General features: G+C 48.3%; 1 protein-coding gene across 2 annotated transcripts in view; it reads right to left on the reverse strand.

Annotated features, from left to right (window-relative positions):
* The window catches only part of LOC147728085 (broad substrate specificity ATP-binding cassette transporter ABCG2-like), a 514,375-nt gene that overhangs the window by 124,461 nt on the left and 374,236 nt on the right, over positions 1-15,678 (reverse strand). For both annotated transcript variants that reach the window (XM_086961970.1, XM_086961971.1), the window contains exon 10: positions 649-731. In XM_086961970.1, the coding sequence (XP_086818096.1) occupies positions 649-731 (83 nt within the window). The remainder of the gene's footprint in view (positions 1-648; positions 732-15,678) is intronic.

Raw genomic sequence — 15,678 nt, forward strand, 5'->3', positions numbered from 1 at the left:
TAAACCCAATCTGGCTCTTGAACAATATCAACCCACATATCCAAGTGAAACAATACTTAATACACATACGATCATACAAATTGCCGTAACGTTTGTAGTCCCGTCAAGAACTTGATATTCACATGTTTGCACTATTTTGTCACACCCTATCTATGGCTCGTCCTTTTTATGAACTGTCTCCCTTACTCAGGAAGTGTTTTTTTTAATGTACTGAATACATTCATTAACATTTTTACAAATTTCAAGCTGTTTTATAATTTGATGGACTTAATTCCCTAAATAAAGTATTGCTAAACTTGAAACTGTAGGGGCACCCTCTCAGTACAAAACCTATGCAAGACTCATGCACACACCCTTGCACTATGGTGCAAAAGAGTGTAAGTTGTGCTCAGTACGGTGATTGCGTCCCAGTGATAGGGAGAAAACAGTAAAGTGACATATCTTAATAATGTACCCGTGACCTGTGCAAATAGCTGATCTCACACTAAGATAAAAACATATTTATTAACCCTTATTCAACTGTTCAGCTCGAAACAATTTTACAATATTACTAGTTTACCCAAAATGAAGTTTCTGTTTAACTTCAAGCACTTGGTGCTCCCTGTGACCAGAACCAGGCATCAGAAACATATGATGTTATTCACGCACCTGTTCTGCATTCCAGAATTATCCAACTTCACTCCAAAGAATATGGCACCAACAATTAATGAAAGAATGATAGTGACGATGATCTAAAAAGATGAAAGTATTTTAATATTTAATTTGAAACTACAGTAATTTAAACTATCGTGCTACACAATGAAGTTGTGTTTAAATACCACCCCCCCCCCAAATTATGCAAAACGCCGACTATCCCCTGTTTAAGGAAAACAAGTAGACACAACACTATACATTTTGCAGTTTATTATGTAAAACAGTTTACCAGTCATACCTTTCTCTATGTAAACGTGTGCACTAGTAAGAGATAGCCAGGTCAAGGAATCATTTCCAGATCTAAACCGCAGCCTCCCCTTGAGCAGAGCTGGCTACCAACCCCCATAACATGGAGTCCTGAGAACTAGCTAACCAACCACTGAAAAAGTTCAGCTTATGTCAAGCAATGAACTGCTTTAACGAAAATGTCAATCTGAGATCAAATAATTTTCAGTAACATTGTAACACGTTTCTATAGGTTTCCTACTTTTTAAGGGCCTCAGTGCGCTTTCTGATAGGTCCAGTATGCAGATACTCTTTTTGTTGTTGTGCATGGTCGCAGGAAAGCATTGCAGAGGGATCCCCTATGAAGAGAGTGTTTTGGTGTCATGTGTGATGTCTGGAGGTTGTCCTCCAGACTTGTGCATGCTTGCGTAGCCCGGTCTAGTGTATGGGGCAGAATGTGAAAGGAGTGTGAGGGAAAGCGTTGCAGGCAGCGTACATAAAAGATTATTATGTGTAGTCAGGGAGTTAGCTCTAATTGTGCGAGAAGCCACATATTTACTGCTCGTCCAAAGTCACAGTAGTTGCGGATATTCCCTTTTTTACCAAAGGTTGCTCCAAGGCTTTCGCGTCTGGACAGGTGAGGAACTTCTGCTAGGTTGGGTTTATTAGGAGATCACTGTAGAATGATAGCAGTCTAACCTACACAGGCACTGTTCAGACACTAGTAATACAGCAGCATATGCCCAATCACTGGAAGTGCTGTTAACCCACCAGTACTACTTTGTAAGCTGTATGCTAGGAGAAACAGAAGGCCAATTCTTAGCAGCACTGTTCAGCCGTCAGCAATGTAATGTATGGAATCCACACAGGAGCAACAAAAAGCCCAAACAATGGGGGTGCTGTTAGGCCACTGGTCCTGCAGATGCTCTTCAGTCAACAGTAATGCCCACCCAGAAGAGACAGAAGCCTAATTCCTGGGGGCGCTATTAAGCCAGCAGTTAAATAGTGATCTAGGTTAGAGGATAATGGTATTTTCAAAGTTTTTTGCTGTCCACCCAGCAGCAGAAAACTCATTATGACCACAGATGTGGGTTGATGCAGTCCATCCCGCAGTGGAGTAGCAGCAACCTAGGAGACAGCAGACACCAAAGTAGTAGAGCTATATGTATTTGTGCACTCAAAAGCTGAAAAGGGGAGCCATTGTTCTGAGTGTTGTTTAAGTATACTTATTGGGTAGAAAGGGTTAGAAGATAAAAGAGTATTTGGAAGAATAGACGATCTACGGATAAGAGATGATGGGGATAAATAAGGGCGATAAGAGAGTAGACAGCAAAGGGTCTGGCAAAAGGTCCTTTCAGGCCAATACTTGAGAACATCACAGGAGCACATCATTAACCTTCTAGTCTTTAACTGGCTACCTGGGCTAGGCACACTGGGAGAAGGAAAAACAGAGAGGTGGTGTAAGAGGGCGGAATATCCCATAAGGGAAGCATACCATCAGGCAAAATAGTGAGACTCTGGCCACGACCCTGCAAGACTGGAGGGCCATAGAAAAAGAAGTAGCCCTATAGTACTAGGCGCAGCCGTCACAGGTAACCGCGGTGGGGGGGTAAGGCGGGTGCAGGTGGGGGTGATGGGTAGTCAAAAGGTGATAAAAATTGATTTATTAATATCATTTTCTCTATTAAGTTGTCTGTCTGCGCCCCCATCCATCCCCGCCTCGCGCTGCCTCACTGCCCCACCGCAGTTACCTGTGCCGGCTGCATATGTATATCACATTACAGGAGTGAACCTGTAGAGGGAGTGGAAGGAGAGGACAGAGTGATAAAAACAACTTCAATGTACTCTTGTTAAGTATAGTGACTCGAAAAATGCATGTAATCAACTTAAAAAATAAATTTGCCTTATGCACAATGCCAATTAAAAATGAAGGCCTATAGAGCTCCCCAGGAATGGTCAGTACACTTTTCTACACGCAAAGCGTACATACCTTTAAGACCACCAAAACCTCCAGAAAGACAGACAAGCTGGATGTTTCATGAGCATACGAACTGCAATGGAAGAAGAAGGAACATACAGTCAAGAGGTATCCAAGCCTAGGATACATGGAAGGTCTGGAAGAGGAAGTTTGTGATAAAGATGGAAAAGGAGCCAAAAAACCTTGCCCATGCCCAAGAAACCTGGAGTCTTAACATTACTTATACATACATTCTGAGTTCTAGTCCTTATTCATCAGGCATACTAAAACAAGAACAAAATCTTGGGGCCAGGTCCAGATAATGCACAAAGCCAGGACCTGCCACTATGTGTCTCCACGTAACAAGAAAACAACTCTCGGGGGAGTGGCTAGCAGCCGAGCGTGATGGCTGCCTAGCAGAAGAGCTCCAGTGAAACCTTGGCCCTAAAACTCATCCGACAAGTAATCCTGTCATCCCAGTGACCTCCTGAGGCTGGACTGGGGCCTGAGATCGGGCGGCAACGACCGGGCGAAATCCGGTATCGATCGGACACCGGACGGAGGTGATCGATCCAAGTACGCAGGAGCTGCCTACCACCAGGAGACGAACCGGGGGCTACAGTTAAGAGGAGACCCGACTTCCAGCGCGGGTGAGCAGAGGGCCGTTCTGCGGCGGCTGATCAGAAGAGACGGACAGCGCGTGAAGGGCATATACAGAGGAACCTGTGTCCCCGCTTGAGAAGGTACAGCGAACAGCGGAGTACGGCGAGAAACAGCGCTTTCAAGCCCCAGGACACCGGCCGAGTGCTCAGAGGGAAACAGTACCGGTAACCCATAAAGGCGAACGGCAGCTTATCGCGGGGGGCGCTAATCCCACAGGAAGAGTGATTACAGGCGCAAAGTTATCTGGGCGGTGAATGAACCCCCCCCCCCGCGAACCCCACCCCACCGCAGGCTACTGGTTGCTGTGATCTAACCGGCCCGCAGCAGACTCCTGAAAAGGGCACAGGTGGACCCTGAAAGAACAAGGCACGCAGAAGATCGCGAGGCAGCAGCGAACTGGTGACTCGCACACTGAACTTCCGTGGCGGTCATAAGCGCCGTCCTCCTCAACCCTGCGCAATATAGCATAAACCCCCATGGGTACGTGAGACGGCGGTGGCTGATAGATGTACACTAAACTCCTGCATGAATAGGCCGCACTGGACCAAAGACGCAAAGAAGACTGGGGCAAGTAGCAAGTTACATAATTAGATAGCGTTCGCCCAGAAGGGGTGAAAATACAAATAAAGACAAAGGCACAGCGGGACAGAGGTGGCGTGGAATGTTTGACGCACACGGATTCGAGAAGGGCGACACACAGGACTCGACGCGCCCCCCACCTGATACACTGTGATGCGGCTCCTTCCCTGACCCCACCCGGACCTCCTGTTCTCGGACGCTCACCCTTCTCGGTAACCAGCCCAGAGGCGTCCCTGGATACTGCCATGACAACCAGGACCCCTCCCCTCTCTTTCTTTCAGGAACCAATCCGGAGTGGCCCTTCCCCGGAAGCACACCACCATGACCCCAGAAGTCCCTCCTCAGTTCCGGCCCGCACCAAGGAAAAGGCAGAAGCGCAGACAGAGGCGGCGTCGGAGCAGCGATCTCGTGGCAGGAGACTCGGACCGAAGCTGAGGCAGAGCAGGCGAACGAAGGAGAAGACGTGTGGAGTGAGGACTGGTTGAGTCCACAGGAGGTGGCTGAAGAGCGGCCGCAACTCACCGGAGAGTTGCGGCGGAGCGTGTGAGTACTAGAGAAACCACCTCTTTAGCACACTAGGTGCTTTGTAAATATAACCTTCTCTTTGGAGTCACTTGGCCTGGCCATCACTGTAATATCCTTGTACAGCACGTCACCACTTGTACAGCACTGTGTAAAAAGACTACCCCGTCACGAACCCTCACAGGACACTCTTTTCTTTCCTTCTCTCCCTCCATTCCTTCCCGGTTCCGTCCCGCCTTCCCTCCCTCGCGGTCGTTCTTTCAATCCCTCCACTGTACTCCCGGTGTTGGTTACGGTTTGTGCTATAGCAAGTCCAGTTGGACTAATGGCTCCTTTTGTTTTCTTTTCCCCGATACCTCCGAGGACCATCCCAGCTCCCGACCTCCCCAAAGACCCTACACCCAACGAGAACCCGGAGAAGACCGAGACGCCATCCGGCTGAGCCTTGCCTTTTTCTTCCTGTTTACCACTGTCTTACTGACTCCAAGTGTGCAATAAAGAAACGTCATTGCCCACTACATCCGGCCTCCTTGCCTGATTTTCCGGCCTGCCGCCGCCGCCCCACGATTACATACACCCAATCAGGCAGCGAACTGACATATCGCAGGGCACTACTCACCCCACGTAGAGAACGTCATGGCAGGGCGAGGGCCCAAAAATAGCTCCACTCAGGCTAAATTGGACAAGTTTGCATTCGACAGGAACTCCACAACTCACTCAGAAGGCCGCACGCCCACAGGAGGTAAAAGCCCGGAGGGAGACGGAGCAGGGGGGAAAAAAATCACCCCCGAAGATATCATGAAGGCCCTATCTGGAGTACAAATGACAGTGGGCACTATTTCGACTGACGTTTCCCTACTACGAGCTGATCTGCTTAAAATGACAGAAAGAGTGAAAGAAGTGGAGGTGGTGACGAAATCGCTGGTAATAGACGTATCAGAGCTACAATCCGCAGTCTCCCAACTAAAAAAGGACAATAAAATGCTTCTGGAGAAGCTCGATGAACAGGAAGGACGCGCGAGGCGGAACAACATACGTATAATTGGCCTACCAGAGACGGAAGGGAAACCAGCGCTGGACCTCTATGTGGAAGAACTAGTGCAGTCCAGACTCCAACCCAAGGGCCTATCCAACTTCTTTTCAATAGAAAGATCACACAGGGTACCTGGAGGCAGGCCAAAGCCAGGAGTCCCCCCCCCCCCGAGACCGGTGCTCGCAAAACGGTTTAATTTCAGAGATAGGGATGCCATCCTGCAGGCGGCAAGAGTCTTTCCGCCCATCCGAATACATAACTCCACCATAACATTCTTCCCTGACTACACTGCAGCAGTGGCTAAATGCAGGAGAAGTTTTCAAGAGGTGAAACAAATACTGAGAACCCAGGAGATACCCTACTCGATGATCTTCCTTGCAAAACTCTGAGTGGTCGCGGACGGACGGACGTGGTTCTTTGACACACCTGAAGCGGCACAGGATTGGATTGAGGGATTGAGGACGGTGGGAAATCTGAATCGCGGAAACAGGCACCGCCGCCGCCGAGAAGAGGAGGAAAACCCCGATCGCAAGAAACAGGACACTCAGAATCAGAACAAACACTGACCCAAGAAAAAGGCTAACTATTTGGACGTTGCAGACACCACTTGTTAGGACACCGGCGTACTGATCGAAAACGTTGACTAGCATGTAATATAACCCGGCCCTGATCGACCGAGACGACGGACCGAGATGAGCTCCGGAGGGCCAGGAGGGCTGAGGTCACCGCTGGACCTCTTCCCCCGAACAAGCAAGTACTAAGTTGGGGGGAGGGCAAAAGCACTCTGCTGAGTTGGGGAGGCGGGTAGTTGCAATACCGTAGCAGGGAGGCAGGGATAGCGGGGACCGTTAAGGGGGGACAGTTGGCAGTCTTTGTAGTTGGTTAGTAATTGTTAGTGGCAAGATACATAGGGAAACACGGCAAACACAAGACAGGCTTTTAGCACAGGTAAATCGACACCCACTAGAGATCTGGCTCCATCACACATACGCAGTACATCGTATACCCACTTCCTTGGATTTTATTAGCACATACTCAGAGCAACACTTAGCTACACTTCAGAGGAGGGGATACCTCCTTCCCTCAGGCATTACATATGGCACAGAGCTCATTTCCGGCTAGCCCCGGGGACGTAGTACAAACAACGTTGATACACCCCCTTAAGATTCTAACGTGGAACGCCAGAGGACTGGGGGACAAGATAAAGAGGGGACTGATACTTCACGCTCTGAAGCGCCACAGCCCACAACTGACACTCCTCGAGGAAACGCATCTCACAGGGACGACATGCAAAGCGCTAGACAGGCGGGGATACAAAATGATCGTACATTCTGAATTTTCCTCAGGGTCCAGGGGCACCGGCATCCTGATTAGAAAAACATCACCATTCCTGGTCTTGCAGACTGAGATCGATGACCAAGGTCGCTTCGCAGCGGTACAGGGCCAATGGGGGGGACGGCTCCTAAATATAGTATCAGTATACATTCCTCCAGCACTTCACTCGCGCGCCCTCCTAGCGCTCGGGGATTTCCTATTTACACTACCAGATGGGGACCTTATTATAGGAGGAAATTTTAATACCACGATAGACGCAGCATCAGACAGATATCCTGTAAGGGTGCAGACACCTGGACCGTTGCGATTTCAGGGATTCCTAGATTCGATGGGTCTCATAGATATCTGGAGACACACACATCCTAATACAAAGCAATACACTTACCAATCCACAGTGCATAATAGCCTCTCCAGGATAGATTATTTTCTAGTGTTGGGCGTTAGCCTTCAAACAGTCGAAGAGGTGGACATAAAACCAAGAGGCATTTCAGATCACTCTCCAATTGTGTTAAAACTCATGAGTCAGGGGAAAACACATAGACGCCTATATCCCATTTATCCAGGTTACCTTAAGGTTCCTGCCATAAAGAAAGAACTCCGAGCGGCAACCAAACACTATTTCGAGGAAAACACGGAGTCGGTGGACTCTGCTATAACTTTATGAGAAGCTTACAAAACAAAGAAGATACAACAAAGAGAACTGACAGAATTAGAACTGGCACTCTCAGAAGCAGACAAAGCTTTCACACTTCACCCGACTCCAGAGGCAGCACATATCCTGAAACTCCGCCAACGACAATTCAAGGCTCACCTAGAAAAACAGGCCGTGTCCAACATGGCGATGGCCAAACATAGAATCTACGACATAGGGGACATGGCTGGAAAAATGTTGGCGCGGTTAGATACAAAAGGAGAGGGTACGAAGGGCATACAACAATTACGATCACGAGAGGGGACTATATACTCAAACCCAGAAGAAATAGTGCACTTATTAGCTGAGCACTTCAAAGAGGTGTACACTCCAACCAACACACTAGTTGAGATAGAGATACAAGATGCCCTGGAGCGTCTAGAGATGCCGACTCTGGCGCCAGAGATAGCGTTAGAGCTGGATGGGGAACTTACGCTAGAGGAACTGCAAATAGCCATCAATGGGGTGAAATCAGGGAAGGCACTGGGACCCAACGGGATACCTATAGAATGGTTCAAGCAAATGCCGGACACTGTAGGCCCACCCCTGCAGGAGATGTAGAAGAAAAGTTTGGAGAAAGCCGAGCTTACATTGGACCAATGCACAGCTGCAATAGTGGCGATCCCCAAGCAAGGGAAACCACTGGAGGACTGTACATCGTACCTTCCTATATCCGTACTAAATGCAGAAGCAAAAATTCTTGCGAAATTATTGGCAAATAGGTGGATGGTACTCTTACCACAATTAATACACCCGGACCAGTCCGGCTTCCTGCCTCATAGAAACACAGCACTTAATTTGAGACGGGTGCAGGGAGCGTTAGCGAGAGCCCCACACCTTACGAGCCCTGCGGTAATACTTTCACTGGATGCCAAAATGGCGTTCGATATGGTAGAATGGAAAGATCTATTCGGTGTACTGAAACGTGTGGGGTTTGGCCCGACATTCTGCGCATGGATACGACTCCTATATACCAAATTGGTAGCTCGGGTAACGGCTAACGGCCACTTATCAGAGGAGATACCATTGGCTCGGGGCACACGCCAAGGATGTCCACTCTCCCTGATATTATTTGCACTAGTACTGGAACCCCTAACAACACTCATCAGAGCGACCCCACTGCTTAAGGGAATTAGCTGGAGGGAGGGATGGGAAGGACGTCTCTCACTATATGCAGATGATATGCTAGTTTATCGTGCAGAGCCGGAGAATGGTATACCAGAACTTCTTAATATTTGTAATTCCCATGGGAGGCTCTCGGGCTATACACTAAACTGGACTAAATCGGTTATCTTCGTACTCAAAGCGCCAACACCGATACTCCCCGTAGACTGCCCATTAGTAATAGCAGAAAATTCCTTCAAATACCTAGGTATACACATCACTAGAAACTCCGCCGATTTATACGACAAAAACTTGGCACCGCCACTAGAAAGGCTGAAACGTGACGTGATACACTGGGCATCACTGCCCCTTACACTGCTTGGCAGAGCAGCATTATATAAAATGAAAGCACTGCCTAGGTTCCTTTACATACTAGAAAACAACGCCCAAAGTGATTTCGCTCCGCTATTTCCAGCGAATAGCGGCACAAGTGTCAATTCTTTTCTGGGGTAGCAAACCAGCTCGATTTTGTCCAGACGAAGCTATATAAAAGTTGGTACGACGGGGGGATCGCACTCCCAGACCTCCGGTTATATTACTGGGCGGCGCAGCTTAAAATAATAAATCATTGGATCCATATACCTCAAGACGACCCGGCATATAAGGCAGATAGGGAACAACTAGGAACAAATAATATGCCGGCAGTGCTTTATAACAAAGGCGCGGTCTCGAAACTGATAGGCCCTACTAAACACACGGCCCAGGTTTGGCACGAGGCGCAGACTAGGCTGGGCTGGAAAGGGGTGATAACTAAGCTGTCCCCACTGTGGGATACCAAAGTACTAGGACACTTGCGACGCAGTAAGGGATCATGCAATGGGACAATATAGGTATCTCCACGGTGGGAGTTCTATGGGATAGGGGTACAGTGATGCCCTTTGAGCAATTACAGCAACAGTACCAATTGGGTATGACCGAGAAATTCAGATATATTTAAATACGGCACACCCTACTAAAAGCTATCCCGCCTGACTCGGAGATTCCGGAGGCTTCCCCACTGGAGGACCGGCTCCTCACAGACTTTATGGAAACAAAGGCCACCTCATTCACATATAGGAAGATACTTAACGGACCCGACAACCACACTAAGGGCTAAATGGGTGACGGATGTGGGAGAACTAGATGATCAGGAATGGCAGGAAGCCTTGGCATCACCTAAAGAGGTGGGAATATCTAGCAGGCTCCGACTAGTGCAGCTTAAAATCTTACACCGCACATATTAGACCAGGACCACCCTACACAAAATACAGAGAGCGACCCACCCTTTCTGCCTCAGAGGCTGTGGGGAGGAGGGGACACTGTTACACACTCTATGGGACTGCCCAGTTTTGATAAGCTACTGGCGTCAGGTACTTCGCACCATATCACAAACAACGAAAGTATCACTCTTACCAGATCCGAGGAGATGTCTATTAAATGTCTGGGAGCCTAATGACCTTTCCCGTCATATGCAGATTTTGGCCACGCTGGGGTCCCTCATTGCTAAAAGAGACATTGCACAGAAATGGGGGGCAGCAGAGACCCCAACACTGTCTACATGGTGCAGCAATATGGACTTGACGATGGTCACAGAACGAACAGTGTATGCCACCAGAGGCAGCCCTCGAAAATGGAATAAAATATGGACAGCATGGAACACCTTCAGAGGAGACATATGTGACCCATTACCAGAAGCAGAGGTAGATAGAACAGACGAGGAAGAAGAAGAGGGTTAAGGTACACTAGGTTATTCTAGGTTAAGAACCAGTGCAATGAGGAGATCACAACCTACACAACAAGGATTTACTGTAACCATGTAATGTGATTGAACTGAAATGAGATAAGATTGCATTTGTAATATCTGTAAAGTATGTATTGCCACAGTACTTATTGTTTCAATAAAAACAGTTTAAAAAAAAAAAGAAAACAACTCCCTTGTCCCAACCTTGAGAAACCTTAATTTCCTCACTGCAAGAAGAAATTCTTAATAAACATTCAAGGCAAATCCTCTTGTAGACAACCACTGAAGCCTTCTAAGAGAAGTACTGGCATCAACAATTACTGGAGACCTAATCAGTCTAGAGAGTGCAGCTCTACGTAAAGTGACTGATCACCAGTGACAACAGTGATTAGCATGTTTGCATACAGAGACAGAGTAACATGCATCCAGGCAATGCAGTTTGGCCTGCTTTGTATAAGGCTGAGAAGAAAATTAACTAAGGTATCACCACTTTCTAGAATTATGAAGGATGAGAAACCCCTGCCTGTACCAGGTCAGATTTAAAAATAGGAATTGTGACAGTACAACCATTAAAAGTGCTTGTACAAAAAGGAATCCAAGTCACTGCCATTAAGGCAAACTGCTGAATACGTATCTGTCATTCACGTATTACAGGTTCTTGAAGTGCAGAACCCACAACAGTCATAAAGCTAAAGAAAGCATCCATGCCAGAATCAGGGTTCTGGACAAAGAAAGACAATAGAAACTTCAAAGCAACTGGGCCACCGGCAGATCCTCATCAACCTAGACCTCCCAGGGGTTTTTCTGATTAACTGATGTGCTGGCTGCTGTCTCCAGAACAGTAGTCATACAGCCACATGACCATCTACTTTTACTCCTTCTTCCTTGTTCTGAAGGCTGTCAACTCCTGCTACGGAGCAGCTTTCTCTTGGAATCTTTTAAGAGGGCTTTAACTTAATTTTGTGGGAGGTGATGAAATTCCATTTAATCTTATTATAGAATCTACAGATTGAAAATAGATACTGGCCTGCCTTGATTCTTAGCACCTACAGAGACGGTCTCATGACTGTAATTCTGTGAGACCTACTGCTTAGTCATGGTTTCTACGAAATACCCATGATGAGCAGGAGCACAAGCAGTCACCGGAAATGAAAGTAAAGCCAGCTTACATTGTCAACAGTCTAAATTGCTACGGAGGCTGACAGCTGTCAAGCAGGCTTCCTTGGATGCTGCCTTGGAGAATGATGAGGTATCCTAACTGACCACAAAATCTTAATACAATAAAAAGAGGATCCTCATCGCCCAAACGAGACTGTACAAACCAGATACTAGGGTCGATGACAAATCACTAGAGGACTTGACCTCTATATCTATATTCAAATCATACAATGTGCTTACAGGCCTCATTCAACAGAGTGAAACAGTGTATATAAATTCAACAGCGAAGGCTGAAAGGTGATGGATGTTCATTCACTAGCCTTCAGTCTTGGAAGCGAAACCCGCAGAAGATTGGGCTGAGAAGATTCTATCCACCCGATTGCCCACAGGTGAGACTATATCAATATGAACTGTGTGAAAGATCAAGTAGTATTGAATTCTATTACAGGACCGAAGGCTTCAGATTATGCTTCTCTTTCTTTACTGTATAAAACACAGCAGCCAATAAACATACAGTTTAGTACAAATAAAACTTAAAACTTCAAAGACCATGATGCTTGGCATAGCCACGCCTCCTTCAGCACCCATAAGAGCCTTGGTCACACCACCAGCTTCCTCTTTCTTTGCTGCTCACACAGCAAGAGTTAAGTGCCCAGCCCCTTATCTATATGCCTGTGTGTTTGGGCTTTATTTGGTTAATTGGGACGTTTTGAATGTATTTTTACGATGGCAAATGCGCAGGTAGCGCGTAGCGCTTGTATATTGCATCTGTTTGGTACTTGTATGAGGGTATTTGGGGCTTGTGAACATTAACGCGGGCTTCCCCGCTGTGTAATCCCCGCCGGAGGCGGACAGTGTGACGGGCGCGTCTCGCGCTTGATCGGAGCTCTGCTCCGACCTCCATCGAGTGAGCGCTTTGCAGCGCGCGAGTCAGTTCACGACCGATTGACGGTCGCGCCTACCTGGGGCTTCCTCCATGCCCTTGACCCCTGGCAGGCTGCGAGAAGGCTCCCCTAGTCGCCGGGACGCATAAGTGAGCCGCAAACCACACGGCAGGAGCGTGTAGCACAAGGCGCACCCATTGGGCTTGTTTTTGGCAGGATTTGGGTGCTCGTTGGGCTACACACGCCGATTTGCCATTTTCACCGTTCCTACACAGAAAATTGATCGGAGCTGGTGGCTTTCACGCCTGACTGGCTGTAATAATAGTCGTTGCCTTTGGTTGGAGTGGCACACGCTCCATATATTTATTTTTTGGCTCGGACGCCCTGCTGGGCTGCAAGAATTGACTACAGCATCTGCTGAGGGGGTCTCATACTGACTCTATTACTACTAAGTTTGCAGTGTGCAAGGGGCTGCCCCCCCCCGACTCCTCTAGTGCTTACCTCTGTGGATTAGGGTCTGTAGTTCAGTCTTCTCACATTTCATTATGGAAGAATGGCAATATTATGATGAGGAGGCGGAGGAAGGACCCTATGAGGAGCAGCCTTCTGCTGCAGTGGAAGATAAAATTGTAGAGGCCCTGGATGCATCCGTTCAGGCCTCGGTCAATAAGGCAGTGGAAAGTACAATGCCAGCTACTGTACAACAAGCATTGGCAGCAGCATTAAAGCCGATCACCAAACAACTCGAGAGTTTTGCTAAGCGCCACAGCTTTGCCAAAGAGAAGTCCGGTAAAAAACTGACACCAACTCCTCAGGCAGGTTCTTCAGAAAACTGGCCACACTCCGGCGCTTTGGGTTCTCTTCTGAACCCGTCCAATTCGGATCACGCAGGCAGTGGTAAGGCCAAGAGCAAGCGGCATTACGTGGACACTGATACCACCGCCACCACTGACACCAATACTACCGACACAGATGAGGAGCAGCCCCTGAAGAAGGCAAAGAAGTCTGCCTCCTCGGCTTCAGAGCCTCCTCCTCCCGACACGCCATTTACATTCAATCCTTCGGAAATTATGCATCCCCGATCGCAGGATTGGGTCCCAGCCCCGGCCGTGGCACACTACCTAGAGGAGAATTTAAGAAAAGGGTTCGATAAGGAGGTCCGTAACAGACTGCGGTCTGAGTGTCCCCGTCCTGATCTTCCCCATAAGGTGGCCGAGACCCCAGAGATCGACGCCAGTATGCTGACGTTCTTGAAGAAGTTCGCCAAAGATCCCAAGAAGGGTTTGGATCGTGCCTGGAGAGGATGCCAGGATAAGATGTTAGACGTGGTTGGACCCCAAGCCAAGATCCTGGAAATGGCTTTGCACGCCAAAGAGACCAATGTCATTATAGATCCGGACATCCTGGCGGGCTGGACTCAGCGCGCTATTTGTCTGCTCGGCAACGCTAACTGCGCCGTGTCATCAGAAAGGCGCAAGTCTCTATTAATGAGAATGGACTCAAATTTGACTGAATTGGCCACGGCAGAACCAGGTCCCTAGCAGAGGGCAATCTCTTTGGGGATCGGTTTGTGAAGGACGTTTCCAAATACGTGAGAACCTTCACTTCCCTAGACAAGGCCCAATCAGGCATCAAGCGAGCCCTGCAGAATAACCTCTTTAATAGGGTCGGACGAGGTAGGGGACGCTCGCCAGGCCGTTTCGGCAATCGAGGTCCCCACAGAGGTGATTTTGGAAGAGGTCGAGGTGATTGGGACTCGACCAGAGGAGGTACCTTCTATCCGACCCGTCGCAGATACTCCAGACCCAGATACCATGGAGGTGGCAACAGGGCAGGTTTCCACGCCCAGAATAGTTCAGGTGAGCGCTCTAGATTGCTTTCCCATGCCTTTTTGGGGGGTCGTACGATGTTTTTCTTACACAATTGGAGCCTACTGACTCAGGACACATGGGTTCTTCAGACCATTCAGGGGTTTCGTCTAGATTTCTACCAAACTCCCACACAGAGGGTGGCCCGAGGGTTCTCCGTTTTTCCCGACTAGAGGCGAGTTCTATAGACAACGAAATAGAAGAATTGCTTCACAAACATGCCATAGCACGGTGCGAGTACAACCCGCACGGGTTTTGCAGCAATATCTTCCTGGTACAGAAAAGAGGTGGAGGTCACAGACTTGTTTTAAACTTGAAGGATTTCAACTATTTCCTAGTCTACAACCACTTCAAGGTGGAGGGGATCAATCTGTTGACAGATCTTTTACAAGCAGGGGATTGGATGGTGCATTTAGACCTGAAAGATGCTTATCTTTCCATCCCCATCTACCATCCTCATCGTCGGTTCCTTCAGTTTCAGTGGAAAGGACGATGGTTCGAATACTCGGCCCTTCCTTTCGGGCTTTCCTCGGCTCCTTGGTGCTTCACCAAGGTGATGAAGCCGGTGGTCGCACACCTCAGAGAACAGGGGGTGCGCCTCATCATATATCTGGACGACATCCTGATTTTGGCTCACAGTCCAGATCTGGTGTCAAGGCATCTGCAGATGACCATTTCCCTACTCCAGAATCTAGGATTTGTAATAAACAAGGTCAAATCAGCGCTAATTCCGTCGCAGGAGATGGACTTTCTGAGTTTTGTGATCAATTCGCAGATGGCGCAATTGAGCATGCCGAAATCGAAGTTGAAGGACTTGAAGAAAGAGATCATATCTCTCTTAAGCAAGCAGATGACGTCACTCAGGTCAGTTGCCAGAGTAGTGGGATTGTTGGCATCGTCAGTGCAAGCGATCTTTCCGGGCCCTCTCCATTACAGGGCTCTGCAGAGGCTCAAAATCCAGCACCTCCAGAGAGGGCTGGCTTACTCCGATTTGGTCCCGCTGACTCAAGAAGTACGGGACGAGATGCAATGGTGGTTGAGCCACGTGGAAGCGTGGAACGGCAGAGCCATCTTTGGCTCCGTGCCAGAAGTGGTCATAGAATCGGACGCCAGCCTTTGGGGCTGGGGCGCGCGTTGTGGCGAAATTTCCATGGGAGGCAGAGGGTCGCAAGAAGAGCTAAAATTG

Source organism: Lissotriton vulgaris, chromosome 3_1 (genome assembly GCF_964263255.1).
Source record: "Lissotriton vulgaris chromosome 3_1, aLisVul1.2, whole genome shotgun sequence".
Classification (NCBI taxonomy): Eukaryota; Metazoa; Chordata; class Amphibia; order Caudata; family Salamandridae; genus Lissotriton; species Lissotriton vulgaris.